This window comes from Bufo gargarizans, chromosome 5 (genome assembly GCF_014858855.1).
Source record: "Bufo gargarizans isolate SCDJY-AF-19 chromosome 5, ASM1485885v1, whole genome shotgun sequence".
Taxonomy (NCBI): domain Eukaryota; kingdom Metazoa; phylum Chordata; class Amphibia; order Anura; family Bufonidae; genus Bufo; species Bufo gargarizans.
In genome coordinates, this window is record NC_058084.1 from 60,963,714 (window position 1) to 60,991,524 (window position 27,811).

The following is a 27,811-nucleotide window of genomic DNA, read 5'->3' on the forward strand; positions in this document are numbered from 1 at the left end:
ATCAGTTTATTTCCTTTGTCTCCATGTATGTATTGCTTGAATTCGACGTACTGATAAGCTTTCGAACATTTTATGTTGAGAAGCTCCTTCAGTTGTTGCCTTAAGAAGAAGTTCTTCTTGGGCTAGTGTCACTTTAGATCTTTTCTGAATAGTTTCTATGGTTGCAATTTGACATAGCAGGGAATTTTCTGTCTTTATTTTAGGTCTTAAACCCAATGCTATGAATTCTCCACGTATGAATGCTTTGTTGGCTTCCCAAACTATGGTCTGGGAGGTATCAGATGGTTTATTGTCTTGAAAGTATTGAGATAAGTGTTTATCTGTATCTAAAAGGTTCTCATTTAAATGCCACATCCATTCTCGAGTGGGAAGATTGGCGAAGGAAAGGGAGATTGTTACTGGGGCGTGGTCTGAAACAGTAATAGGGCCGATAGTGGACCAGCATGTCATATCTATATGTGTCTCTGATAGCAATATGTAATCTATACTCTGGTATGATCGATGGACTGCTGAAAAGAATGAATAATTGTCTATCTGGATCCTGTTGTACCACTATGGGGGTGAAAGGTACATATTTTCATATTGCAATACTAACACCTCTAGCGGCTGTTTGGTATGTACAATGAAACCACTGTGAGAGGTTTGTGTGAGCTATGGGTCTCTTGCAGGAAACATATATCAGTTTTGTTTCAAGAGAGTAAGGATCTGTGACCTTTTTTGCGGAGTGTTGAGGCCCCTGATATTAATGGTAGTTATGTTCATGGACGCCATAGGGAACCAATTGTAGTAGTCAGGTCATGCTTCAGATAGATCATCCAAGGCAATACAAAAGATAAAACATAAAGTAAAACAGGAACAAAGGAACATTTTGGAACAATCTGTAACGTGTACATTAGTAGTTTTCTAGTTGTGCCAGGCTCCACATTACATAGCAGAAGCCACAGCGTAAGGAGCAGTAGCACCTGAGTGGTCTCTGAGTTAGACCTCTGTGCAGGAGCATGTGGGAGCAGGTGGTGATGGAATGTCATCCCAACCCGGTCCCTCGCCCCCATGCTTCTAAAATAAATATACTTGTTTGATAAGATAGATAGGGAGATGGGGTACGCCAGAGTCAACTCTTAGACACATCCCCTCCCCTTGCCACCCAACCCAAAAGGCACATAACAGGTGTTGATAATACGAAAAAGGGATAATGCTGAAGACATATACAATGAAATATTGATAGTTCAGTTCACAGATACCTGTGGTAAGACTTCTGCTGCTGGTAGCAGATGATCTGTGTGCGACTCTGTATGTAGCACATAGAGGAGTCTATAAAAAAGTCATTGTAGGTAGCTGTCCAGGTCCCAGACACCAGCATGGATGGATGAAGCTCCTAAGATAAATCTCTGCTGGACAGCTGGACATGGACACCACAGAGCTCCCTGTGTATTCTTCAGACACTCCATTATGTATGTGGGTGACAAAGTAATAATAATAGTTTCTGCCCTATCATCGCCCAGCAGGTCCGTGAATAGATTCATGGCAGCAGGTTTCAGCTGCTCTGACAACACCGACTCAGACAATTCATTTATCCTGACATTATTTTGTCGGCTTCTGTTTTCTTGGTCCTTGATCATGAGGTAGGCATTGTTATGCAAACTGATCTGGGCCTCAAATAAATGTACTAAAGCTGTGCTGTAGGCTACTACTAGGCCCTGGTTGTTTTCCAGCTTGTCTACTCGATGCCCCAGAGCCCTCATGTCTTGCCTTAATTCTCTAATTTCTTGAATCAGCGGGGCTAGGGTCTGGAAAAGGGTGACCTTGAAGAAGGATTTTATAAGTGCACTGTTGTCTTCAGCTTGCGTAGCTTCTCCAGGGCCAGGGTGCAGTCTCCTTCTTCCTCCTCCTCTCCCTCAGAGTCACATACATTTGTCTGGACGCTGCCAGATTTTTCCTAAGAAATCTGTCCATCTCAGCTTGATTTTTCTTTTGTTTGGGGGTTCCAGGAGCTTCCCTAGACATCTCCCTCCCTATTTTGACCATTTTATAAATGTCCCTGGCGAGTATTAACTGAGAAGCACGGGTCTGTGAGGCAGGAGCTATCTCTCTGACCTCCGTCTTGTTCAGCGGTTAGGTTCTGCCCCCCATAAGCCAAATATTTCTATCTATATATCTATCTAATCTCATATTTATCCATCTGTTTTTATTTATTTATTTATTTATTTATTTATTTGAAATTCCATTAATTCCATGGCACTGTACATCAAAAGAGGTTACATATACTTAATATAAAACACAAAGATAAATGCTAAGGAAACTGCTAATGAAACTGGTACAGAGGGGGAGAAGACTTTGCCCTCTTCAAGCGAAGGGGAACGACACAGTAAGTGAGGGTAAAAGCTGGTCCTCTGGTTGTGTGGTGGCAGCATGCTAATTGTAGGTGATAGGCTTTCTGGAAGAGGTGGGTTTTCAAGTACATACTTTGGAAGGTTTGGATGTTGGGGAAGACTCTGATGTGCAGGGATAGGTGAGTTCCAGAGTATGGGGGATGCACATGAGAAATCTTGCAGACAATTGTATGAAAAATAGGCAATAGAAGAACAAATAAGGAGGTCCTGTGAGCATTGGAGATTATGTGTAGGGATGTAAAGTATCTGGAAACCAGGTTACAGATATAAGTAGGGGACAAATTGTAGATGGCCTTATACTGTATGTAGTTGTTAATATTTTTAAAACTGAATTTTCTGGGCAAAGGGGAGCCAGTGAAGGGATTGGCAGAGGGGAGAGGGAGAAGAGGAACAAGGGGAGTAATGGATTAACTGGGCAGTGGAGTTTAGACTAGATTGGGAGGCCAGAGAAAAGGATATTGTAGTAGTCCAGGCAGGAGATGAGGTTAGCTTTGCAGGTGAAATTTCCTTGTTTCTGAGTCTTGGCAGAACTATTCCAACTCAAGACTTCAGAAGTCCTGACCTTTTGTAAATGAACCATACGACAGTCCAACACACTTGCTAAGATGAATGAGAGCATTGGTGATGTCTCCACTGATTTTAGTAGTTCACTTTCCTGTTTTTCTCCATTTAGTTCAGATTCCAGACCATCATGTGCAGACATATTTGGTCCAGGATGTGCAGCCCTTTTTTGTGATTGCATGGTAAAGTCCTTTTTTCTGGTCCTAGGGATAGGGATAGAACGTAAGCCAATTTTGATTGAATCCTCAAATCTATCTCATATCTATCTATCTATCTATCTATCATGTATCTGTCAGTAATCCATTTAATGATTTGCATATTTTTATTTTAACATTGTTCAAATATTTAATTCTGTTTCTGGATGGGCAGCTGGACTATATTGGAACGCATGTAGCAAGTACCATATGTACAGATTATGCACTGTTTATCAGATTATTGTGCCAATTCTAATACCAAGCAAATTAGACTGCCACACTGTACAAACAGCATAGTGAATCATCTTTATACTGACTTAGCAAACTTAAAACTTAATATGCTAAATGTGTTGAAGAAACAAAAAATAAATTGACATTTGGCATGACATCTATAATTCACAATGTCAAGTTAAAAAGCTAGGAACTAAATTGAATATTGTAATTTGCAATTTATTGTGGGTGTTTAAATAGGAATAAATTAATAAACCTAATAAAACTTAGTATTCTCAATCACCCAGGCTATTGTCTGTTCATTAAGTTCCACCCCTACAAAGCATGGCATGAAGCCATAGTCAACTAAAACAAAAAGGGATAAATTATACATTTAGGTGACAGTAGGTTGCTTTTCTCTTTCATGTTACCATTTAAAATAAATATAACTTCAACAAAGTTTCTGAAAAGATGTTCCAGGTTCTAAAATTGCATAAAATTCAGGAAATGTATTACATAATTTCTATGCCAAAACATTTCCCTGTGTATCATATTATTTTAAGATCATTTTAAGATATTTTAAGATAACAATGTTTCAATGGTTAGCACTGGTGTCTTGCAGCTGTCGGGGTCCTTGGCTTCGAAATCTGACCAAAGACAACATCTGCCTTAAGTTTGTACGTTCTCCTCATGTTTGCGTGGGTTTCTTCTGGGTACTCTGGCTTCCTCCCACACTGCAACAATATACTGATTGTGAGCTCTATTGGGGACAGCAAGTGATGATAATGTCTGCACAGCCCTAAGTTAAATTAAGTGAGTAAAATAAAAAAATTAAAATAAAAAAAGGTAACACAAAAGTATTCTACTTAATATCTTATACATATTAGGCTACTTTTACACCCACGTTCGGTGCGGATTTGTCTTGTATCTGCACAAACGGATCCGCACAGATAATGCAAACGCTTGTATCTGTTCAGAACCGATCCGTTTGCATTATTCTTTAAAAAAAAAAGTCTTAGTCAAAACGGATCCGTCCTGACTTACATTGAAAGTTAATGGGGGACGGATCCGTTTTCAATTGCACCATATTGTGTCAGTGAAAAGGGATCCGTCCCCATTGACTTACATTGTAAGTCAGGGCGGATCCGTTTGGCTCTGTATCGTCAGGCGGACAACAAAATGCTGCAAGACCTAAACCATCTCAAATGAAAAAGCCACATAGAACACACCATCACCCACACTGCCTACATTAAATGATTCAAACTACACAAACCATAAAAGAATCAAGTTATAGTTTGTTGCACATAAAGTGTCAAGTCAATGTTTGCTACATTTGTAAGTATAAATGGCGAGTTAAATTGCTCTGTAACCTTGATGGTATAAATTTCCTTTATGGTAAGGTTGTTGTGCAACTACTAGAAACTACAGGATAGCATGGCATGGAATCTAACATATTGCATTATGACTTTTGTATTTGTTCCCTAAGTTGCAATGTACAATGTTTGTTTTTCATCTTCATAAAATGTTCATTATCCTCAGAAGTACTTTTATATAAAGCTGAAGACATAAAATAACTCAAGGAAGTGACAATCTGGCAAGCCACCAATAATTTTGACCCATCCTACTTATGCACTTAAAGTTTACCATTAAAATAAGCCTCCGGTCCCTACCTTACTTCTGAGGGAAGTATATTCACCTGATTGCCATGGCATGAAAGTATAAAGTCAACCAGAAACTATATACATACATAATACCGGAGTCACAAGCTGCAACATAAAGTAAATGAAGCATTTTACAACATGAGTACCTTGCACCCTTAAGGAGACAGTAAAATACACAACACAAAAAAGCAGTAGAGAGGCGCATTACATAAAAATGATGAGCAACTAGTAAGCATCGAAAGTTAAAATATTTCCAGGGACGAAAATGAGAGTTTTATCGTAAATAAGTTCATTTAGGTTGGAGAAATGCATGTTTCTCTTTTTACGATGCAGTTTGAGGAACTATCTCTGCTTTGATTGATACTTTCATGCAATATTTTATTTTATTCTTCTCATAAATTTAAGAGGAAAATCCTGAAAATCGAACATGTGAACATAGCAAGATTTTCACAATTCACAGTCTTTTCCATTAGAGGTTTCTGAGATGTTTAATATGGCATAAAGTTTTACTACAGCTATTATACCGCAACCACGGCCAATGGAAATTGCCCCTGCATTTATTTCTACTGTGAATTATAAGTACGTAAATGACCATGAATAAGAGTCATTTTATTAGGCTTTGGCTTAGGCATAAAATGAGTGCTATTAATAAACTATGAGCTATAAAAGCACACTGGCAATTGTTTGGCATACTATAAACATAAAAAATTTAAATGAGAATAAACTAAAAGGACAAATTTCATCTTATAAAGCAAAATATTTAAGTGAAACTGCATAAATAAGCATTTTAAAGTCACAATATGTAATGCATATGGTGGCAGAGCAAAAAAGCAAAAGAAAAACTTTCTGAGTGATTTGGCAATATTCACAGTACGGAAACAAGCAGAGGTCAGGGCAAGCCAAATATGTGGAAATCCCTGAAGTCTCCCAGGCAGCAAAGGGACAATACTGTAAACAGTCCATGGTCAGGTCAGGCAGCAGGGTGTCTGAGCCAGTAAAAGGGCAGAGATCTGTACACAGGTAGACAGAATAGTTCACACTCACTGGGAACTAGCAAGCTAGACATCCTAAAGCTCCGACATCCTCACATAGGGAAAGGTGTCTGAAAGACCCAGAAGTGCCCAGCCATTGGCTGAGGAAGACTAGTGTGCGTGCAATGCCAGTGGTCAGGCCCGTTGCTGATAGCGAGCGGGTCTGGACTGTTGGGCAGCAGAAGGGACAGTTGGGTGAGTGACACCCACACATGCCTCCAGCATAACAGCTTTTACCACTCTACCACTTATTGTTGTCATCTCTACTTGTTCCTTGCATGATGGCAGGACAGTACAATTCTCTTGAAGGTATCGTCATCCCTAGTATGTTAATATTACAGTTCCTATGGAAAATAAACCTCTTATGTTGTGGAGATTAAAGGGGCATGCCATTATTCTATTATTCGGGAAATTAAAGGGGTATTTCAACCAAAGCCAAAAGCATATTAGATGTTTCTGTAGACAATGCATAAGTGAAGAGAACAAATCTCCTCTACTTCCCTACAATTTGGTCACAGAACCACCATTATCTTAGTAGTTGGTGGTCCTACAAATAGGACTTTCACATACATTTTCATGATACCCTTTCTTTTTCTTAATGGCACTTACCTAGGTCCTGTCCCCATTAAGTCCTATTACAAAGTCAAGAATTTATTCCTGATAACTGGCCAGTTACACCGACAGATAATCGCTAAGATCATCGCTAATGAGCATTTATATAACCGCCTGTTAGCAATGATCCAGCAGTCTAATACTACAACCGATTACCCGTTGAACGAGCAAAATAGTTGTCAAGCTATTTTCAAGCTATGATCAGTAATAAATGGTCAATCTATGATCAGTAATATATGGGTTATTCCCAATCCTTGCCTTGAATATTGGCCATCCAAACATATTAATGTAGTAGCATGGTACTTAAACATGCCTCTTTTTTAACCTTCTGATTTGGTCAGTTGACCCAGGGTTCCTAGTAATGCTTTATAAGACGGAGTTAAGACACTCCCCAAGTGGCCAAACCTTGGTAAGACTATTTGAAGATTACTGTAATTGAAAGCAGAAATGTTCTGTAAGTATACAAAGCAAACAGAATAAAATAGTGGCCCCCAGTAATACATTGTTTCACAATTAATTATCTAAAATATATTAGATGTAGAATCCCTTTAAATATATACAGTAGATAGGTGTTACTCCAGAAATCACATTGCACGCCAGTTATGGATAAATAAGAGCAAACAACCTCAAATTTATTTGAAAAATTACATATTGTAAATATTGCAATGGGAGTTTATATAAAAATTACCAAACTTAATTGGAAGGTGGTAGTGTTAGGCACCATTATTCGAATTGCGAATTTTAATCACGAATATCGCCACTTTGAGAATTTGCAACACGCGCATATTACATTGCAAATTTTTGCAATCAAGAAAATAATCGCAAATTCGAGAATTCTCAAATATATGATGAATATTCACCCAAATATTAGCAAAATATAGCTAATTCAAATATTCCCCCTGCCGCTCATCGCTAGAAGGTGGTAGTGGTTTTCAGCACTTTACCTACGATTAGCACAGAATTAGCCATCTTCTAAGCAGTGCTGGTCCTGAATTACCTGCTGACATGACTGACTCTGAACGATTACTTGAAATCAATATGATGGTGCCTTCAGATTGCACCAACAGAAGATCTATATAATGCCAAGCAGCAATTCTGATGAAAAATGCACAGGAAGGAGTTTTATAGCTGATGGACATGTTAATAAATATACAATGCAAATAAGATTTTATTTTTGATTTTACATTTGTCAAAACTGCAGCACAAACATTTTGATCATTTACAATTTATGGAGCATCATCCCAGTAGATGTTAAATAAAAATAAATTACAATCATTTCCAAAACTCCAGTTACTTTATTAAAGAAGTCTTTTTATACAAAAAATGGTACAAGATAATCTTTCTCTACTCAATAAGGTGTGACACTATAGAAACAGGAAGTCAGGGTGGAACTATAGGTAGGCAATGTATGCAGTTGTCTAAGGTGCCATTGAGGTGGGAGGGTGCTTTTTTTTATAAATAAAAACCAAAAACATTTTTCACATGCTAAGCTCACAGTTAAAGCGGAGAATGTATTAGGATGGATGTTTCTCATACCAGTTTTAATACAAAAACCAGTAGCATACATATTGCAAAGATAGGTCTGGTCCATTGTCATGAGTGTTGTGAACCAGAAAAACAAATCTACATCAGTAAGAGAAATGATGTAGATGTATAGTCTAATGTGCATGTTTTCTGGTGCACACATTGTTAAATGAGTGAGGCAACAGGGTTCCTTCCAGTGGCCCACCTACTCCTGTTCAATTTTTGCAAAAGTGTCAGGGGTTGTGTAAAAGTGCAAAATGTCAACATTTTGGTGCAAAATATAGCTTGCCAGAGAAATAATATATTCCTCCAACAGAGTGACTGTGGGAGGAATATATCACTGGTATCACTGGTATGACTGGCTCATTATTGTCCCATCATAGAGAAAGTCATGGAGAAAGCCTGTGAGTCTTACTTTCCCCATTCTCACACAGTGAACAATGGTTCTTGCTGTATACATACTAATTTAAAGGGGTTGTGTCAAGTTTGTTATCCCATATCTACAGGATATTGAATACTTAGCTGATCACTGGGGATTCCAGTACTGGGACCCCCACCATCCCAAGAACGTGGGTCTTTTTCCCCCATTCTGATGGAGCGACAGGTCAAGCATACCAGTCCATTCATTCTGTGTATTCAGCTATCACTGGCGCTCCCATAGAGAGTACATGGAATGGCTATGCATATGCAAAACCTGCTGCTCCATCAGAAGGGGAGAAGGACCCTTGTTCTCAGGATCATGGAATTCCCAGCGTTTAGACCCACCAGTAAGCTAGATATCCCCTGCCCACATAAACTTGCCTCAACCCCTTTAAAACCGAGTAAACTGGATTTTCTGGCTTTCTCAATGCATCCTAGCATTCAAGCTGCATTTTATTGAACCAAATCCAAAACAAAATATATCTCATCAAGCTCGGTGTCTCCTACTTTATTGTATTCTACCCTGAGATACTGTAGGAAACTTAACAGATCAACTTTACTGTAGGCAGGAAGGATCTGGATAGTTATGTTATTGGCATGACTAGATCGCCACAAGCTGCCACTTCTACTGATATACAGTTGCAAGAAAAAGTATGTGAACCCTTTGGAATGATATGGATTTCTGAACAAATTGGTCATAAAATGTGATCTGATCTTCATCTAAGTCACAACAATAGACAATCACAGTCTGCTTAAACTAATAAAACACAAAGAATTAAATGTCACCATGTTTTTATAGAACACACCATGTAAACCAGGGCCGGCGTCATAACCCGGCATCCCCGGGCAAGTGCCGGGGCCCAATGCTCCTGGGGGGCCCACTGAGCTGCTATGAGCACTTCCATCAATACAGATGGGAGCTCTCACTGCTGTCATTTCATTTACGCAGTGCCCCTTTGGTGGGGCCCTCTGAGCTGCAGAGACTCAGAACACGCCCCCTCTACACAGGACACACCCCCTCTACACAGGACACATGCTGCCTGAGGAGAGAGACCGCAGGGCTGGAGCTGGAGCAGAGAAGTGTGTAGGCAGTCTGTGAGTGAGTCTGCACTGTGACTGTCTCTTGTCTGTGGGACAGAAGGGGGGACTCTTCGACACCTGCCCCCCCCCCCCCACATATCCTGTCCTATCTCATCCTCATAGGGCTCCTGCTGTCTCTTTCCTCCCTCATGTATCCAGAGCTCCTGTTTCACCCTCCTATCTCCTATTGCTGCCCTGCACAGACCTCCTGCCCCTACTTCTTGTATGAATCCCCCTCAGAGCCCCTTCCCCCGACTTGCTGTGTCCTCCCCTCCTGTCCATCCAGGGCCCCTGTCTCACTCCTCTGCCTCTCATTATGGTGGCATCTGAACAGCATTCACAATAAGGACCTTCTAACGTCACAGGGTCATGTGACTGTGCCCCCCACCCCGTACTGTGCCCCTTTATACCCTGCATTGTGCCCTCTTACCACACCCTGTGCAGTGCCCATAGTTATTCCCTGTACTGTGCCCTCTTATACCCTTTTATCCGGTCACTGTATGGTGGTTTTATCATTGTATGGCGGTGTTATCACTATATGGCGGTGGTATCCAATAACCGCATGGCCATAACTGTGTCCCCTTCCATGCCCATACCACTTTTTTTAGACCTGGCATGAGCGGGAAAAGATACAGATTGCGGTGTTAAGGACCTTTGCGCCACAATCTGTGTCAGAAATACGCCTAATATAGACGTATTTCTATATAATAAATGACCCCCTAATTGTATTATTATTTGGGGGTAGCGCAAATATCTTTATAGTATGTAGATTTTAGTGTATTATACTGTGCCCTGTATTTCCCAGTAGAAAATGATCCTTGGGAAGCCCAGTCCTCACCCCTGACCACCAGGACCAGGTAGCGCTCTGTCAGTACATGGCGGGCCTCCCCTCTCCGCCACGCTGCTCCGCTGTGTACTGGCGCTTATTCTGACACTAGGGCTGGGTTCACATCCCATTTGTGCCATCCATTTAATGTATACCAAAAATGTATACACCTCAGACTGACGCCTCAGACTGATGCCGTACAGTGGCGTCCGTTCACCATACAGTTCCATTGTAAAAAAACATATACGTTAACGTATGCATTTTTTACTTGACTCTGCAGGATACAAAAACATGGAGTGCTGCACATTTGTATACATCAAACCGATAGGAAAAACGTGATGTGAACACACATTGGGGGGGAGGGGGGGCGTACTAAAATTGACTGTGGGGCCCAGTCAGTTCTAGCTACATTACTGCACATCTCCTTCTCTCCTCCAGGCCTGGCTCACTGCTGCTGCGGGCCGGAGGAGAGAAGGAGCGTAGGGAGCTGCGGTTAGTGATGGACAGGACCACCAGCTCCCCTGCAATGATAGGTATGTGAGGGGGCCACTGGGGGGTCATTCATCACACTGTGAGGGCCCCTTACACAGTATAATGACTCCCAGTGCCCCCCATTTAGTATAATGATCCCCATTGACCCTCCATTTAGCATAATGACCACCAGAGCCCCCATTAAATATAATAACCCCTTGTGCCCCCTCCATACAGTATAACCCCCAGTGTGTGGGCGACTGGGGGTCATTATTCTGAATGGAGGGTCACTGTGGGGTCATTATACTGTGAGGGCCCTTTACATAGTATAATGACCCCCAGTGTCCCCCATTTAGTATAATGATCACCAATGACCCTCCATTCAGTATAATGACCCCCAGAGCCCCCTCCATACAGTATTCCCCCAGTGTGGGGGCTACTGGGGGTCATTATTCTGAATGGGAGCGACTGGGGGTTATTATTCTGAATGCAGGGCCACAGGTGGTCATTATACAGTGGGGGGGGGGGAATTGGGGGTTCATTATACTGTGTGAAGGGCCACTAGTAGTCATTATACTGTATAGGGGCCACTGGGGGTCATTATACCATGTGGGAGCCACAGGGGGACATGTCAATGTAAAAAAATGCCTCATGGGGGCCCACTGGGATTTATCGCCCAAGGGCCCACATGAACCTGGAGCCGGCCCTGATGTAAACAGTCACAGTGCAAGTTAAAAAAGTATGTGAACCCTTGGATTTAATAACTGGTTGAACCTCTTTTGGCAGCAATAACTTTAACCAAACGTTTCCTGTAGTTGCAGATCAGACGTGCACAACGGTCAGGAGTAATTCTTGACCATTCCACTTTACAGAACTGTTTCAGTTCTGCCATATTCTTGGGATGTCTGGTGCGAATCTCTTTCTTGAGGTCATGCCGCAGCATCTCAATCGGGTTGAGGTCAGGACTCTGACTGGGCCACTCCAGAAGGCGTACTTTCTTCTGTTTAAGCCATTCTGTTGTTGATTTACTTCTATGCTTTGGGTCGTTGTCCTGTTTCAACACCCATCTTCTGTTGAGATTCAGCTGGTGGACAGATGGCCTTAAGTTCTCCTGCAAAATGTCTTGATAAACCTGGGAATTCATTCCTTCGATGATAGAAATCCGTCCAGGCCCTGACGCAGCAAAGCAGCCCTAAACCATGATGCCCCCATCACCATACTTCACACTTGGGATGAGGTTTTGATGTTGGCGTGCTGTGCCTCTTTTTCTCCACACATAGTGTTGTGTGTTTCTTCCAAACAACTCAACTTTGGTTTAATCTGTCCACAGAATATTTTGCCAGTACTGCTGTGGAACATCCAGGTGCTCTTATGCAAACTGTAAACGTGGAGCAATGTTTTTTTTGGACAGCAGTGGCTTCCTCTGTGGTATCCTCCCATGAAATCCATTCTTGTTTAGTGTTTAACGTATTGTAGATTCGCTAACAGGGATGTTAGCATATGCCAGAGACTTTTGTAAGTCTTTAGCTGACACTCTAGGATTCTTCTTCACCTCATTGAGCAGCCTGCGCTGTGCTCTTGCAGTCATCTTTACAGGACGGCCACTCCTAGGGAGAGTAGCAGCAGTGCAGAACTTTCTCCATTTATAGACAATTTGTCTTACTGCGGACTGATGAACAGCAAGGCTTTTGGAGATACTTTTATAACCCTTTCCAGCTTTATGCAAGTCAACAATTCTTATTTGTAGGTCTTCTGAGAGCTGTTTTGTACGAGGCATCATTTACATCAGGCAATGCTTCTTGTGAAAAGCAAACCCAGAACTGGTGTGTTTTTTTTATAGAGGGCAGGGCAGCTGTAACCAACACCTCTAACCTCATCTCATTGATTGAACTCCAGTTGGCTGAGACCTCACTCCAATTAGCTCTTGGAGATGTCATTAGTCTAGGGGTTCACATACTTTTTCCACCTGCACTGTGAATGTTTACATGGTGTGTTCAATAAAAACATGATAACATTTAATTCTTTGTGTGTTATTAGTTGAAGCAGACTGTGATTGTCTATTGTTGTGACTTAGATTTTATGACCAATTTGTGCAGAAATCCATATAATTTCAAAGAGTTCACATACTTTTTCTTGCAACTGTATAATGCTTGATTTTAATCTGAAAGGCTCCTTAATACATTTTTATTTTTGGGCCATATCTTTTTTATGGCGGTCCTATAGTTTGTCTTACCCTTTTCAGTTTTTCTTAGTCATTTGATCAAGAGGGGTATAAACATTGTCAGTGTTTGAGAAGTGAACCATGTGCAGAAGAGTTTATGACTTACTTTATTTCAGTAGAATAGATAATTCAAATAATCATTCAACATCAAAAGATTGCTAGAAATGAAGTGCACATCCTGTAATTTGTCTAACACTAGGTATGCCCAAACATAAAAGCTTCTTTCCTCTTGCACATTTATTCGACTGAATTTTGCACAAAATGGATGAGACTAAGGTAAAGCCGCTGTATTCCAAGCATCCTGGTAGTTGATTAATATAATGCATTTTCTTGTCAGCAGATTCAACCTTTTAGGGGAGTTTTTTCGTGTGTTTGCTCTGCTCTCATTTTTTTTTCATATTTTTTTTTTTTAAATCTGGAAACAATATGCAGCATAAACATTATGTAATTTTTTTTCTATACTGATAAGTATGAAAATGTCTCCTGGAATGATAACAGAGGCAGCTAAATTTTGTTTGTGCGCCTTGATGTTTCCCACAGATCAATAGATACTAATAGAATTTGGTGGTCTGCAAAGCATGGCAGATCTAATTCCATACAGTATGTGTTTTATGCAAGATAATGCACTACAGTGAGGTCCTCGTGGTTCAAATTGGAAAAGAGAGTCTACAATAAATCACAAATGTCAAAGAAAGCCATGTGTTCTCGAGTTCTGGTCTTTTATTCTGCTAAATTTCTTCCTTAACCCCTTATTGACCAGCCTACTTTGGGCTTTACTGACCAAGCATTTTTCTTCTTTTTTTCATTGTCGCGTTCCAAGAGCTATAACTTTTTTTTTTTCCGTCTATATAGCTTTATGATGGCTTGTTTTTTCCGGGACAAGTTGTAGTTTGAATGGGGGTACACATAACATTTTAGGGTACACATAACTTTCTGATTAACTTTTATTAACTCTTTCTGGAGGGAGATAGGAAAAACAGCAATACTGCCACTGTGTTTTTACGACATAAATTTTACGGTGTTTATTCTTCACTATAAAAACATAATATATTTATTCTCTGGGTCAGTATGATTACAGTGATACCAAATACACATATATATAATTTTTTTTACATTTTACTACTTTTTTTTACAATAAAACCCTTTTTTTAAAAAGAAAAAAAAGATTTTCCATTGCCGCTTCCCAAGACCGATAACTTTTTTATTTTACTTTCTAGAGTTGTGTGAGGACTTGTTTTTTGCGGGACAACTAGATTTTTTCATTGGTATCATTTTGGAGTAAATGGCGCTTTTTGATTGCTTGTTATTATGTTTTTCAGTGTCAACTAAGAATAAATTAGCAATTCTTTTTTTTTTTTTTTTTTTTTTACGGCATTCGCCATAGGGTATAATTTACATGATATTTATGTAGTCCAGGTCATTAGGTCATTATGGACACGGCAATACCAAACACATGGGAACATTTTTTTTTATTGAAAAGTGTATTTTCAAGGGGAAAAAAAGCACCATTTTTTAATGGTATTATTTTTTTTTTACCACTTAGTAGTCCCACAAGGGGACTGTAACAGACAGCTTTTTGATTGCTTTTACAATCCAAAGCATTGCATCGCATAGTGCATTGCATTTTAATGGCAATGCTATTCTAACATTGACCAGCAGGCTGCGCCAGAGAGGAGCAGCTTGCTGTAAATTACTGAAGGCTGATCTGGGGCCTACATCAGACCCCGGGCAGCCTTCACAGATATCGGCAACCCGCAATTGCATTTTCAGGGTGCCAATGGGAGACAGAGGGAGTCTGCTCCCTCTGTCAGCACTTTACATGCGGTGGGCGCCATTGCCCGTGGCATATAAAGTGTTACCCAGCCCAGATCAGCACTCCTGCTGGTCTGGGCTGTTAAAGCAGGGCAGCGGCTCTCATGTGAGAGCCGGGTCCCCGCTCCCCCCTGCACTCCCCGCTAAACTGTATTTAGGATTTTTATATCAGACATTCAACAAATTAAGACCAACTGAGAGAGTAAATTTAAGACTGGATTCAAGTGGACTATATCATGTGAGGTAAATTTTTTCTGCAGACCCATTCATTTGAATCAGGGTATAATAAGGGAAAATCAAAGATAGAAAATGCTGCCATTTTCTCTGCAAGGACAGATGGTCCATGTGGAAAATAACTCGTATGAATATTCCCATTCAGTTGAAAGGGTCAGTGTTTAGTGTGGGTGCTATCAATGCCAACTCGGACAGCACCTGACTAAAAACTTTGCTCATCTGAAAGCTGCCTAAAAGGTGGCTAGTGCCCAAATATTGTGATATGTGAGCTATAAAAAGGACAGTTCTGGATCAGTTTTTTATGATAAATACTGCTTGAAGGAGTCATGAGCGTAAAATTAATATGTAGGTCAGTGCCTACAGGGGATGAATACATGCTATTTTCGGCCGATCTTGATGATTGGCTGCGTTATGGACAGTGGATGGAGAACCACCGTGCCAACTAACCTGTTTGGCTTTAGGCTAAACCTAAGGGCGCTGTCCTGTCTGTGCCCTGGTATTTACCCTTTAACCCTCATACAGGCCTCTGAACTTCGCTACTGGGAACTAACCAGGCCGCTACCTTCTGGTGTAGTCCTGATGTAGTTGGCAGCTGACCCACAATATACATAGTCAGGAGACAGGTCGAGGTCAGGAGGGGAGCAGTGGTAGCAGAAATGGGAGTAGTAGTAGCTTTTGGATCAAGCTGCTCCTTTGGATCATAGCTGTAATCTATGACTACAGTTTAGCTACAGTATTTATGGGGAGTCTGAGACACACCCCTGTCTCATCATTGGTTCAGTCTGTTGATCTCTCTTTCCCTCTATAGCTCTGGCCCCTCAGATTAGCCACTGAGCATAAACACAATCTATCACAAACTTAACCGCATTATTGAATGGAGGGTTCATTTCTATCACAGTAAAAGGAACTCTATGTAGTGATCTGCACAATCCACGAGTTTGTCCATATATACAGATATGTTTAATGTGTTTGATGTATTTTCCATTATAATTCTGTGCATAAATTTGAAATTAGATCAGATGATGATACCATTATTGCTATATTATGTATGTCATAGTAAAGTAGTGTATGCAACTTCTGAAGCTCAGAGAAAGTACTGCAGGAATGGCATAGAAATGATGAGGATGTGTTAGGGATTTCCCACAGAGAAAAAGCTGTACAAGCGATGTATTATTCAGACAGAGTTCTGCCAGTGATATCTGATCTCTAATTCTCAATTCCTTTTATTTTTTTCACCAAAATAGCTAGGATCATATTTTCCAATATATACCAGGGCAGCTTTGCAAGGCATGTCAGCGTATTAACCAGCATTGTTCAGTTAGGGGAAAATAGCTGTATGTGCTTTAATGTTGGCTGAAAAACAACTCTTCAGTTAATATGACAAAAACATTTGTCAATTTTCCTAGTATATCCTGTTTTATTATTTTCTCCATGAATAATGCTCTGTGTGGCCCCAATGAAAAATCTGATAGGGTACCTTAACGATTGCATACTATATCCAGCTCTATCACAATAGCTATTGGTTCCTTTTGGGCCCCAAGACTGCAACCTCTGTATCCCCTATTGTTATATCCCAGGACAGATCTGTTCTTTATTACTTTTACTGTACATTTTAGGTGTTTTTATTTTTATTGTATAATTTTGTGCCATTCTGTTTTATAATGATATTAAATTTGCTTTACAGATCCCAACGCATATCCTGGTCAAGCAGCAACTGACCACGCTCTTATAGGAGGGATAGTAGCAGTAGTCGTTTTTGTCACATTATGTTCAATTATATTGCTTGGGCGATACTTGGCAAGACATAAAGGTATGCTCCCTGCAATTATTTTTATATTAATGCTATTGCCATTCCATTTTACTTTTCATGTTAATTATTATTGTAACTTTCCAACTATCACAAGGTCATTAGATGAGATGTTCAATGTTAGCCTAGTAATTGCTGGACTACAAGTAATGTTCTCTACCATATGGCAATGAAAAAATATATTTTAGCATCCCCAAGTGGAAAATTTTTATAGAAGTATTTTACAATTTCTACCTCTAAAGAAGAGTTGATATTCAGATGTTCATTAACCCTATCTAGATTACAACAAGTGAATGTAAATAAAAACAATACAAGGATCTGACAATATCATAAACCCATATTTTATTCACAATAGAACACATATAAGATGTAAAAAGGCATATTTTAGTATTTCATGAAAGAAAATTAACTCATTTAGAACTTAATGGTAGCAACACATCTCAAAAAAGTTGGGACAGGGCCGTGTATACCATTGTGTTGCATCACCTCTTAACAACAGTCCATAAATGTCTGGGAAGTGAAGAGACCAATTTCTGGATGTTCTCTATTGGTGAAAGCTCTGGACTGCAGGCAGGACAGTTCAGTACCTGGACTCTTCTTCTGAGAAGCCATGCTTTTGTCAAGGAGGCAGTATGTGATTTAGCACTGTCTTGCTGAAATATGCAAGTCCTTCCCCGAAAGAGACGCTGTTTGGATGGGAGCATATGTTCTAAAACCTTTATCTACTGTTCAACATTGATAGTGCCTTTCCAGATGTGTAAGCTGCCCATACCATAGGTATTAATACAACCCAATACCATCAGAGATGCAGGCTTTTAAACTATGTGCTGATAATAAGCTGGATGGTCCCTCTCCTCTTCTCTCCAGAACACTGTGTCTGTAGTTTCAAAAAATAATAAAAAAATTTTGATTAATCTGACCACATGCACAGTTTTTAAATTTGCCTGAATCCATTTTAGATAATCTTTGGCCTGGAGAATATGGTAGCATTTCTAGATTATGTTGGCATATGGCTTTTTCTTTGCATGATACAGTTTTAACTTGCATTTGCGGATTGCATGATAAACTGTGTTCACAGACAATGAGTTCTGGAAGTGTTTCTGAGCCCATGCAGTGATTTCCAGTACAGGATAATGTCTCTTTTTAATTCAGTGCCACCCAAGGGCCCATAGATCATGAGCATCCAATACTGAATGTTGGCCTTGGCCCTTGTGCACATGGATATCTCCAAATTCTCTGAATAGTTTATGACGCACTGTAGACAGTGGCATATTCAAAGTCTTCAAAATTTTATGTTGAGAAACTTTTTTAAATTGTTCTACAGTTTTTAGCCTCAGTTTGAAGATTGATGAACCTCTGCACATTTAATCTGAGAGATTCTGCCTTTCTAACATACTCTTTTTATAGCCAGTCATGTAACTTTGTAGAAAATTGATCCTTCAGCTCTTTTTTTTATTAGTACTAATTACTTTTCCAGTCTTTTGTTTCCCCTAATCCAACTTTTTCTGAGATGCGTTGCTGTCATCAAGTTCAATTTATTTATATTTTTTTCATGAAATGGTAAAATATCTAACTTTCAACAAGTGTTATATGTTCTTTGTTCTACTGTGAATAAAATATGGGTCTATGAGATTTACAAATTATTTATTGAGTTTATTTCTTTTTTTACATTTTACACAGCACCCCAACTTTTTGGGATTTGGGGGTTGTGTTATGCTTATTAACAGTAATATGTTTCCATTTACAGAACTAATGGCAGATGAGTGATATGGTCTGTTAAGACCTAGATATGACTAAATCATAAATATATATTTGACACATAGGAATATGCTCACCTGAGTCAGTTGTGCAGCTGGCTCAAAACAGCCACACAGGCATGCAAAAAAATACAAAGCTTGCTCCTTGGGATTGAAGCCGTCATCCAAGTATTGCTTGTGTTCGAAAATGCCAGTCAAATGAAAGAATAATCCCTTCTTAGCGGTGCTTCCCTCTTCTTGTGAATGACATGAGCAAATTTGATGTAGTCATGAATATATCAAATATTCCAATATTGTATTGCGTTTCAAGACTGAACCACACTGTTCCTCAGATTAAGTGCACATATTGTGTACTGGTTAAGCATTGAAACCTGTTATTGCTGTACACTAAATAAAAGTAATTTCGGAATATTTATGAATACAAAAAGAAACACCACTACAATTTCATTGTAGCAGAGGATAAGCACCATACATGCAACTTGAAGCTCCTAGGCCTTGAATATGTGGCCAATATGTCCGTATTAGCACCCTGAACATTACTCCTGTCCTTATATTATTAGGTCTTTGGGTCCCATGGTGGTAGAACACATATGGGTTCACAAGATTATCTTAAATCCACAGTTGATCTGCTGTTTGAAGGGGTAGTGCTACATGTGCAAGCCCTGCTTCCTCTTCAAAATTACCTGTGCACCATCTACTTTGCAGCAGTGGAACAGTGTAATTACAACTGCTTGTCCCATTCACTTTACACTGCATTGCTTCTACAAGCAAGACATTTTGAAGCATAAGCAGTGCTTTTACAAGTTCCTCTAACTCTTCAAAACAGCAGATTGACAAGGGTGCCGGGAGTCAGACCCACGCCGATCTTATATTGATGACCTATTCTGAGGATAGGTCATCAATATCTTTGCACTACACTACCCGTTTATCAATAGGCAATTGTGTTACCAGCCAGTCCCTAATTATAGTTCTTATTAAAATCATAGACATTATAATGTATTGTAAATTTCACCTATATCCTGCTTACAGATGCTTGTGGGAACACTGAAAGAGTTTTAGTTCTAATTATTCTATTATGTTAGGATATAATTCAGTTTCCTAATATAGAGTATAGTTAACAGGTCCCCAAAATTGAGCCTATACTTTAAAGGGACACTTCCATCAGAAAGGGATGTTTTTTTTTTTTTAAAACATGATAAAACAACATATTAAAACATTTTGTTTAAAATTTTGGCTGTTAATATTTTTCATTTTGGCAGCACTATATCATTGAAAATGGCATATAAAGTATTTTTCTGACCACAAATGATAAAACCTCCTATATAGATAATCAATAGTTAGTTTACTGCTGCTGTGAGGGAAAGATGTTATCTGCAAGGCAATTCTGATTGTAATAGAAGGTGTAGAACTATGATAACACTATAGTATCTCTATTGTTCTCCTGATAGGCCTCGATAAAGATGCATACAGAAGAGCATCGCATTGATTACTATAATGTGTGATGCTCTAATTGACTCGCTACAGGAGGACTTTCTCTGGATGGAATCAATGGCTGTCTGAAAAAGTCAAGCAAGGCTGTTTGCTTTGCTAAAAGTCCAAACAAAAAGGAAGTTATATAGGCTTCAAAAATATTATCTAGAAAACAATCCACCCACCCAATACATTGAGTAATCACATATACTGTAAGTTATTAGTATGTGAGAAAAGACAATTTTGATGGACGTGTCCTTTTAAAACTTCTAGTAGATGTGGTTTTCATGTGACATCATATGTCCTTGTGTCCTGTAGCTTCTTCATGGTGAATTATCTGAAATTATTGAGGTAAAATATTTTCAGCGACTGGTTCCTTTTGGACAAAGTAAGTGGTTTACTGACCTGAGAATCATTTAAAAGCATCACTCTGAAATCTCTAGGTCTAGCAATTTACAGCTGTGATTTCAAGAGCAGGTTTAAAATCACCATTAAATTGCTATGTAACTGTAGAGCAAAAGTGTCTAGTAAAAATGTTAGCAAATTTCAGGTGAGGAAAATCTCACTTGCCAAATAATTTGTGTGTCAAATACCTCTGAAGCAGCATAGACTAGGTGGGTGGTTGATTGTTGTACCTTGCTGGGAAAAATATTGTTCAGTTGTTTGCAAACGTAAAAGAACAAAATGTACTAATATACTCTAATTTTCAAAATTTCACTAATTGCCCAATTTCACCTATGGTCAAGCATTCTCAAAAGTCCAGAGCATTTCCTATAAACTGTGATGTTCAAACAAAGCAGGTACCCTCCTCACTGTGTGTTTATCTCCACATCAGCCACAAAGAATAAAAGGATTGGCTTGGCTAATAAACTAAACTAGACAGCCAGCACCTTCATACACATAAGTGATATACAGTGGGATGCGAAAGTTTGGGCAACCTTGTTAATCATCATGATTTACCTGTATAAATCGTTGGTTGCTATGATAAAAAAATGTCAGTTAAATATATCATATAGGAGACACACACAGTGATATTTGAGAAATGAAATGAAGTTTATTGGATTTACAGAAAGTGTGCTATAATTGTTTAAACTAAATTAGGCAGGTGCATAAATTTGGGCACTGTTTTCATTTTATTGATTCCAAAGCCTTTAGAACTAATTATTGGAACTCAAATTGGCTTGGTAAGCTCAGTGACCCCTGACCTACATACACAGGTGAATCCAATTATGAGAAAGAGTATTTAAGGGGGTCAATTGTAATTTTACCTCCTCTTTTTATTTTCTCTGAAGAGTAGCAACATGGGGGTCTCAAAACAATTCTCAAATGACCTGAAGACAAATATTGTTCACCATCATGGTTTAGGGGAAGGATACAGAAAGCTGGCCTCAGGCTCAGTTCAAGTTAAGTCTCGAAGTGGCAGACCAAGAAAAATCTTGGATAGACAGAAGCGACGAATGGTGAGAACAGTCAGGGTCAACCCACAGACCAGCACCAAAGATCTACAACATCATCTTGCTGCAGATGGAGCCACTGTGCATCGTTCAACCCTTCGGCTCACTTTACACAAGGAGATGCTGTATGCGAGAGAGATGCAGAGGAAGCCTTTTCTCCGCCCACAGCACAAAAAGTGCCGCTTGAGGTGGGCTAAAGCACATTTGGACAAGCCATCTTAATTTTGGAGTAAGGTGCTGTGGACTGAAACTAAAATTGAGTTATTTGGCCATAACAAGGGGCGTTATGCATGGAGGAAAAAGAACACAGCATTCCAAGAAAAACACCTGCTACCTACAGTAAAATATGGTTGTGGTTCCATCATGCTGTGGGGCTATGTGGCCAGTGCAGGGACTGGGAATTTTGTCAAAGTTGAGGGACGCATGGATTCCACTCAGTATCAACAGATTCTGGAGACCAATGTCCAGGAATCAGTGACAAAGCTGAAGCTGCGCCGGGGCTGGATCTTTCAACAAGACAATGACCCTAAACACTGCTCAAAATCCACTAAGGCATTTATGCAGAGGAACAAGTACTATGTTCTGGAATGGCCATCTCAGTCCCCAAACCTGAATATAATTGAAAATCTGTGGTGTGACTTAAAGAGAGCTGTCCATGCTCGGAAGCTATCAAACCTGAATGAACTAAAGCTGTTTTGTAAAGAGGAATGGTCCAAAATACCTTCAACCAGAATCCAGACTCTCATTGGAACCTTCAGGAAGCATTTAGAGGCTGTAATTTCTGCAAAAGAAGGATCTACTAAATATTGATTATATTCCTTTTTTGTGGTGCCCAAATTTATGCACCTGCCTAATTTTGTTTAAACAATTATAGTACACTTTCTGTAAATCCAATAAACTTCATTTCACTTCTCAAATATCACTGTGTGTGTCTCCTATATGATATATTTAACTGACATTTTTTTTTCCTTGATCATAGTATTGCTCCCCAACTATTTCTAACCATGAATGGAGAGGAGATATCAATACATGTTCTCATTCAAAAAAGAGTGAGGACACTCACAGCTGAATGCATCTCTAGGGGTCCCATAAAAACTATAAGGGCTGACTCAATACTGTGAAGCTCTGTCATTTCTCCACCATAACCCTGTTCCTATTGGTACTGAGCCAGTGTCACACTTAGGGTTACTTGGGCCCACCAGAGGAAAGTATTTCTATGGCCCAACCCCCACATCATTGATAAACTCAAAAAGGTTTTGAATCAAAGTAATAGACTATAGTGGCAAGTGATTAGCTTCAAAGGAAGCTCCAAATGGGATTTTTCTCCTGGGTCTTTGGGGGCCACTGGAGGATCCCCTGGTACTCTTTTGGGCCAGTCTAACTCTGTACTGAGCCACTGAACAGTAAATAATTGGTACTGAAATATGTTTTCTAAGTACAGTTGCCCAACTATACATTAAATAATCAGTGTGACTGCATGGTCATGGTCCATTGAGCTTCATGACTTGACCACATGATGCCTTCAGCTTTATCATATATTAGGCAACTCATCTTAATACAGTGTGGTATCATCTAATAAAAATAAAGTTGAGTACCATAATCTAGATATTCCTACTCATAGATTTGCTTAGCTGATATCCGGTATGCACATATTAATATATACAAGCTTGACTAACTAACCCTGTATTTATCAGTACACTTTTATTGTGTTGTAGACACCACAGAATGCTATATTTTTTTTCTTTTGCTCTCATTATTCCTCAGAGACAGTGTACGTAGCTGAGAGCAATATTAAAAAGAAGAGCGTGTCTAGTCCATCCAATACATGCAGACATTCAGCATGCAGATACCACATTAATATAATCTGATGTGGATCAGAACATTGTATATAAATGATATGGTAATGCATTGTAAGCAGCTTTGCCTTGCATCAATCTGTAAATGAAACAATAGACAGTCAACGACAAGCAAAATTTCTAACAACCGTTTTTTTATAATCTTGATCTTTGTAGGGACATATTTAACAAATGAAGCAAAAGGAGCTGAAGATGCCCCCGATGCAGACACAGCCATTATCAATGCAGAAGGCAGCCAAGTGAATGCAGAAGAGAAGAAGGAATATTTCATTTAAATGCAAACCTGGTTACTACGAGTTTTACTTATCAGGCTGACTGCTGGAAAAAAAAAACTGGCTATCTTTTTTTCTTCTTTTTTTTCTTTCTGAAATTCATTCCCACCATTTTCCGCTCCATTTTATTAACTCCTGCTATCAATAGCCAGCTTATGCCAACAATCAGCTGTTGACAGCATCATACCCTAATTGCATTTCATAATGCAGGACTTTTCTGACTGCAGAAATCATATGAAAAATAATAAAAAAACATGTACATTGTTTTGTTAAAAATCCGATCATACAGTGCTTGAATATACAGCCTTAACAATTTTGTTCTTTATTTTTCTCATTGTTACACAGCAAGCATTATTTTTTTATGTTTACACAAAGAACTTCCAGGCTGCCCTTTTGTATATCCCTCCAGCACACATACAAGTACATAAATACACAAAAATGTATTATAGTCCATGTTATTGAACCTATCGGCAGTTCCATGATTACTATATTCCGTACTGACCCACATATAGACGCCCATTAATGTCCTTTAGGATATTGAGCAACAGCGTCCCATGTGGCTGGGTGCGGTATTACAAAATAGTCTGCAATAATCTGGGCTGCATGAATAAAGACCTGATTGGAATCAATTGAATAACTTACACTTAAGGATCAATACTATTTTCTACCTTTCATTATGACTGGATGATTTCTTTTAATAGTGATGTACAAATGACCTGAACATACATTGAGTATACAGATAGGCTTTAATAACAGTCAGGGCAAAGTAATGTATGGCATTGAATACAATGGACACGCTCAATGTAGGCTTAAACAATACAAAGTCAATTATACTTATAGGGAATGTTCACCCATGGATACCATTTCGTTTTTTTTTGCCTAAATAGGCTTAAAATATTGTGCTGATTAACCTCTTAGCAGAGCTCTAAAACTCCAGCATTGACATAAATTTGAAAAGTAATATTCTGTTTCCCTGCATTCACCACTAGAGGGAGCTTAGGAGTTTACTGCATACTGTTTATACATTGAATTCAATATTAAAACAGTATATGGCAAGTTCCTGAGCTCCCCTTGTTGGAGACTACAGGCAGCCAGCATGTCAGCTTTAAATCTGTGTCCATGAATGACGATTGTGTGCTATGTCAGAAAAAAAGGAGAGCTCCAAATACAATAAAGATATGCTAAGAAAAAATAAGCACATCATTTTACCTAAAATGACTTGATATTAAAAAGTGGAGATTCATTTTAAGCCCATGGCATATTAAATAGTACTTCCATGTGTTTTTGTCTATATTATGTTTTACTTTCTCCCCCATACCACTATTTTTTTTTATGAATCAGCGTGTTTATTTAATGTTCTAGGTCTATCCATATTTATTGTTTCTATGTGGATTCTTTTTTCTTTAAAAACAGAAATTTTCTGCATTTTTGTGCATTTCTGTATCTTGTAAATAGTACATGTATTAAATCAAGTTGAACATTATTTGATACATATTTAACTTTTTGGATGTAAGCAAGTCACAAGTACCCATTTTCTAATGCTCTCCCCCCTCTTAGATATGAACCCAAAACCAGTATTCCGTGTAGATAATGTGTTTGAATTTCTGTCTGTATGTCCTAGCACTGTTCAAACTTTTCTAGACCATCTTAATTTTTATCTGTTCTACAATGGAAGCACAAATGTTAAAGGAAAGATACTTTAATCTAACAACCAGTGCAGAGCCTCAGGTTTTCAAGTTCAACCATATTTGACTACAATTCTAATTAAGAATTATTTTACTGCTTAGCTTTCTAGGACTTTTTCTTTCATGGTTTTAAACATATTATTATTATTTTTTTTTACATTTAGCTATTTGTTTCACCTTTTATTAATTTACCAAATACAAAGAGCAAAGTTGCATTGCAACAAATACTACACAGTGTATGTATACTGTAAATGAACTTCTTCTTCGAGATTCCTGTCTATGCATTTGTGAGGTATAACCTATGTCACAGTAACTGATACAGAATTTCTGACACGCTTTGAACTGCACAGTGAAAGCTTCAGTCTCAATTTATCCACAAGCCATGATACATTTCCAAACATGTCAGTGAAGGTTTGATGATCAAAAACTCACTCAACTAATCATAGACTCAATATTCCGGACCTGTTGGCTTGATTTTCTTTCCTTTCCTTCAGCCTATAATAAAGATTGTTATATTACATTTCCAGCATTGATTCCCAAAGTCAGAGAATGAGAATCGCTCTAAATTATGCTTTGCCTCAATATACCAGGCATTGTGCATTTGAATAGGGTATTTTAACAAGGTAGCTCCACTAGTGAAGTGTGTGAGACTGACAGAATGATGTCTACTGTTATTTATAGAATATCAGGAAAAGAAGACACATTGAAACTTCAACTTAGAATAAATATATATATATATATATATATACTACAAAGATCATCTCAACTTCAGTAATACTCGTGGAAAACTCACATTTTTTCTGTAATACTTTGGGGTTGCCTGTAGCGCTTCACCCTATTTTTCCATAATATACCAAGTATGAAAAAAAAACATGACATGGTTGAGTGTTATCATAATAAAAAAAAAACATATAAAGTATTACATTTTAAAGAAGTATGTCTTCATTGGTGTGGCTGCATGCTTGTTTTACAATACGCACCATAACATATGTGAAAAATGCAATAATACGTTAAACTATAGTAAATATGATAGTAAGACAACAGGGGTACTGTAGCTGCTAGAATTATGATGAAAACTGTACGGTTTTTGCAAAATAGATCAATCCTATGCTTATGTGCTATGGAGCCATGGGAAAAGGGACGGTCAGGCGTTAGTGGGACACAAGGGCTTGCGAAGATATTATGTCAAACGGTCTAATCCCTGATAGTATATTTTGTGTTCTGCTAGTGCTGCCCAACTAGATTGGCGATTCTCCAGACACATGATAATGAGCCTTTCCAGATGCCCTAGTCACATAGTCACAAAATGATAAGATATTTCTTGTACCCTAGGAATCAGATATCATTAGTCCTTCTTCTGAAAATTAAAATAAAAACAAACCAAACATGGGATCAGTGACAAATATGCTGTAAATTAACTCTTTAATTTACATGTAAGGTGTGACACTACCACCCTATAGTTGTGCCCACTATTATAACATGGGCAAGGAGCAGATTTCGTTTTTTGGAATGCTCTTTGATACAAGTATGACATGTCATACATTACTCTCCACCAAAAAACTGACGAAAGAACCCTATTTCTAATCAATACTGTAAAATCCAAATATGTATTCTGTGCGGAGCTATGCTTTTCCATATACCCCCCCAATGAACTGTTATTCTTACTAGTATTGTTATTAGCTGTTTCTAATAGATGATACATTAAATATAGTATAGTAACCATGTTATCCACAGTGTTTTTTTTTATTAGATTTTTATTATAATTTTTTTTTTCAAAGAGTTCATTGCATCCAGAGTTGCCAGCTATGAGCATATTTACTGACGGCCAATAAATCCTAACATAAAAATACTGTCTAGAGTAAAGGAAGTGAAAATAAACAATTGCATTGGAATATAGAGGACGATGAATCCCACAGATGTGTAATAATAGGAAATGGTATTGAATGTCATAGCTTCCATCCTATTAAGGATATGAAAGCCAGTTTTGCATTGGAGCCTATAGAAGAGTTTTCCACATACCTCAGCCAATGTCAGCAGATCTGCAGTTTTCACATACATAACAACTCTAGACATATAGAGTATTGTAGCTCTCGTATATACAATTTTTATAAGACGTACTATATAAAATGGTCAGTAAGATATTTAGAAAAGTTGGCAGCTCCATCTTCTTTGCTTGGAGAGTTCTTCTAAGGGTCTCTCTCTCTTTCGCTCTTCATAACACGGTGTCTTAAAGTGATACATTCCTATAACCTCCATAGGCAGA

General features: G+C 38.7%; 1 protein-coding gene across 1 annotated transcript in view; it reads left to right on the top strand.

Annotated features, from left to right (window-relative positions):
* Positions 1-25,200, top strand: part of LOC122939302 (cell adhesion molecule 2-like) — a 198,296-nt gene extending 173,096 nt beyond the window's left edge. The window contains exons 6-7 of the mRNA XM_044295373.1: positions 16,932-17,057; positions 23,748-25,200. Of these exons, the coding sequence (XP_044151308.1) occupies positions 16,932-17,057; positions 23,748-23,866 (245 nt within the window). The 3' untranslated portion in view covers positions 23,867-25,200. The remainder of the gene's footprint in view (positions 1-16,931; positions 17,058-23,747) is intronic.
* Positions 25,201-27,811: the final 2,611 nt, after the last annotated feature.